Genomic DNA, 3,003 nt, shown 5'->3' on the forward strand with positions numbered 1-3,003 from the left:
AGTTCCTGAGATCATACATAAGTTGGTGTTTAGGTCATCAACTTCAAGTAAAATTTTGGATAGCTCAAAGTTAAAATAGTTTTATGTAGTTAACCTCTTTAGTTCTTAGTTTAACTTTATTTTAAGACATACGACATGTAGAGATATTAAGTTTACTAATCTAGCATCAAGATCATGATTATCTATATAGTCATCATTGAGTTATTAAACACTCTAGATCAAGCAATTACACCATGAATGTTCTTGAAGATGACTAAAAATGATGAATAGAATTAGTTAGTTTGTTATACCTTGAAGATGTATCATCTTAGAGCTTCAAGAATATGAACTAGAGAGTGTTTAGGATCTGCAATTAGAGTGTATGTAGGTGTAAGAGTGAGTGAGAGTGAGTAAGGAGGTGAAAGATGATCAAGTGGTGGCTTATATAGTGGCGGTGGTGGTTAACGTGGCAAGGAGAGGAGGAAGGGAGGGAGTGACTCACCATCTTGTCATTAATGATTCTCATGATGATGTTTTGCATGCAATTTAACTTAATGTGGAAGTATTTGGATGATGTATGGTGATGATATGGACGATGATGATGATAGACGATTTTGATGATGATGGTGGAAGTGTTCTAGTCAATTTTTGGTTTGTAAATGTACATGTACTTGTTTAGTTTTTCTAAAGTATAATCTAAGGTGTTTTATTTGTATTTTTAGGGTTTAGGAAGTAAGCTAAGGTTAGATTTTAATCAAGATAGGTTAAGGTTTGTTAAGTGAAAGAAATGGCTAAGTAGAAAGTGATCAAGACTAGTTGTAAAATGATAAAGTGTAGAGAAAGTCTTAACTTATGATTTAATATTCAAGTGAATTTGTTACAAATCTTTAATCCAAATATTTAGTTAATAAGTTTACTTATTAAGTTATTATATATAAAGGTAAAATTTACAAGTCTAGGGTTTATGGTGATGAGCTAGGGTTTATAGTGGTAAGCTAGGGTTTTAAGGCATTGTGCAAAATGTGTGAGGTAACACTTATAAAAGTAAAACCTAAAATGCATCCTTAGTGTTATACAAACCCTAAAATAAACCAAGACATAGATCATTAAATTTACTCGTCAAGTCAGAAATTGTAACTTAAAGAAGTCAAACTAGACAACTTAAGTCAAAAAGCTAGAGTTGTGACATTACCTACCCGTTAAGAAAATTTTGTCCTCGAAATTTAGGACGTACTTCGATTATTGAACAAATGAGGATATTTCTACCTTATATGGTCCTCACGTTCCCACATGAACTCTGGACCTCTCCGTGCATTCCAACAAACTTTAACAATAGGAATCCTACTACGCTTCAATCTTTTCACTTCACGATCCATCACTTCTACTGGTTCCTCGAAAAAATGCAACTTGTCGTCGATACTTAATTCCTCCAAAGGAATCACTAAATTCTCATCTGACAAACAATTCTTCAAATTCGAAACATGAAATGCATTATGAATACCACTAAGCTCTTGTGATAGTTTCAATCTATATGCAACAGGACTAATCCTTTCTATAACCTCAAAAGGTCCTACATATCTCGAGCTTAGCTTTCCTCGCTTCCCAATCCTTATTACTCCTTTCCATGGAGAAACTTTTAGCATAACTTTGTCACCTACTTGAAATTTTAAGGATTTTCTTCGAACATAGGCATAACTCTTATGCCTACTTCTCGACGTCTTTAATCTTTCTTGAATCTAAAAGATCTTCTTGGTTGTCTCTTAGATAAACTCTGGTCCTGTCAATTGTGAATCACCAATCTCACTCCAACACAATGGTGATCTACATTTCCTTCCGTACAAAGCTTTAAATGGTGCAGTGATAATGCTAAAAACGAACATATATTTCATCGCATTATCCCTCAAGAAAGACAAGCTTTTAGTTGCAGTTGTCCTATTTACAAGTAATATTTGTTTAAATAATAAAAGGTGAAGACAAAAGACAAATTCGACGAATTGAAGACGCAAACGACCAAAAAGCTCAAAAGTACAAAGTACAATCAAAGTGGTTCCAATTATTGATGAGAAACGTCTCAAAATTACAAGAGTACAAGCCGCAAAATGCAAAGTACAAGATATTAAATTATACGAAAGGACGTTCGAAAATCCGGAACCGGGACCAGTCAACTCTCAACGCTCAACGCAACGGACTAAAAATTACAAGTCAACTATGCACATGAATATAATATAATATATAATTAATTCTTAAAATTAATATATATATTATATTATATTATAAAACCGTTGGCAAGCTAGGAGCCAAGCTTGTGTGAGCTGGAATCCACAGCTCCGCACTCGCGGAGCTTATAAAGGCAAAAACCTCCGCACTCGCGGAGGTCAAATAGTATTACGTGGGCCTATAAAAGGCCGAGCATTCGACCGAAATTTACACATCTTTTTCTCTTCACTCATACGTAAACTTATATATATATATTTATATTTAATTTAAATTTTAATTTTAAATCCTAATAATAAGGGTATGTTAGCGAATATTGTAAGGGTGTAAGTCGAAATTCTGTCCGTGTAACACTACGCTATTTTTAATCATTGTAAGTTATGTTCAACCTTTTTAATTTAATGTCTCGTAGCTAAGTTATTATTTTGCTTATTTAAAACGAAGTAATCATGATGTTGGGCTAAATACTAAAGTTGGGTAATTAGGCTTTGTACCATAATTGGGGTTTGGACAAAAGAACGACACTTGTGGAAATTAGACTATGGGCTATTAATGGGCTTTATATTTGTTTAACTAAATGATATTTTGTTAATTTTAATATAAAGATTTACAATTGGACGTACCTATAAATAACCATATACACTCGATCGGACGCGATGGGCGGGATATTTATATGTACGAATAATCGTTCATTTAACCGGATACGGGAATGGATTAATAGTCACTAGAATTATTAAAACATGGGTGAAATTATGTACAAGGACACTTGGCATAATTGATAACAAAGTATTAAAACCTTGGGTTACACGC

The 3,003-nt window shown here is 33.3% G+C and overlaps 1 protein-coding gene across 1 annotated transcript; it reads right to left on the reverse strand.

The window, feature by feature from the left end:
* Positions 1-1,241: 1,241 nt before the first annotated feature.
* Positions 1,242-1,622, reverse strand: LOC139888589 (uncharacterized). The gene has a single exon (XM_071871590.1). It carries the CDS (start codon positions 1,620-1,622, stop codon positions 1,242-1,244), a length of 381 nt encoding a protein of 126 aa, XP_071727691.1.
* Between the last annotated feature and the right edge of the window lie 1,381 nt (positions 1,623-3,003).

This window comes from Rutidosis leptorrhynchoides, chromosome 2 (genome assembly GCF_046630445.1).
Source record: "Rutidosis leptorrhynchoides isolate AG116_Rl617_1_P2 chromosome 2, CSIRO_AGI_Rlap_v1, whole genome shotgun sequence".
Taxonomy (NCBI): Eukaryota; Viridiplantae; Streptophyta; class Magnoliopsida; order Asterales; family Asteraceae; genus Rutidosis; species Rutidosis leptorrhynchoides.

What these genes read in the sequence shown, in the direction of transcription:
- LOC139888589 (XM_071871590.1), bottom strand. Translation starts at nt 1,622, where the DNA reads ATGCTAAAAGTTTCTCCATGGAAAGGAGTAATAAGGATTGGGAAGCGA.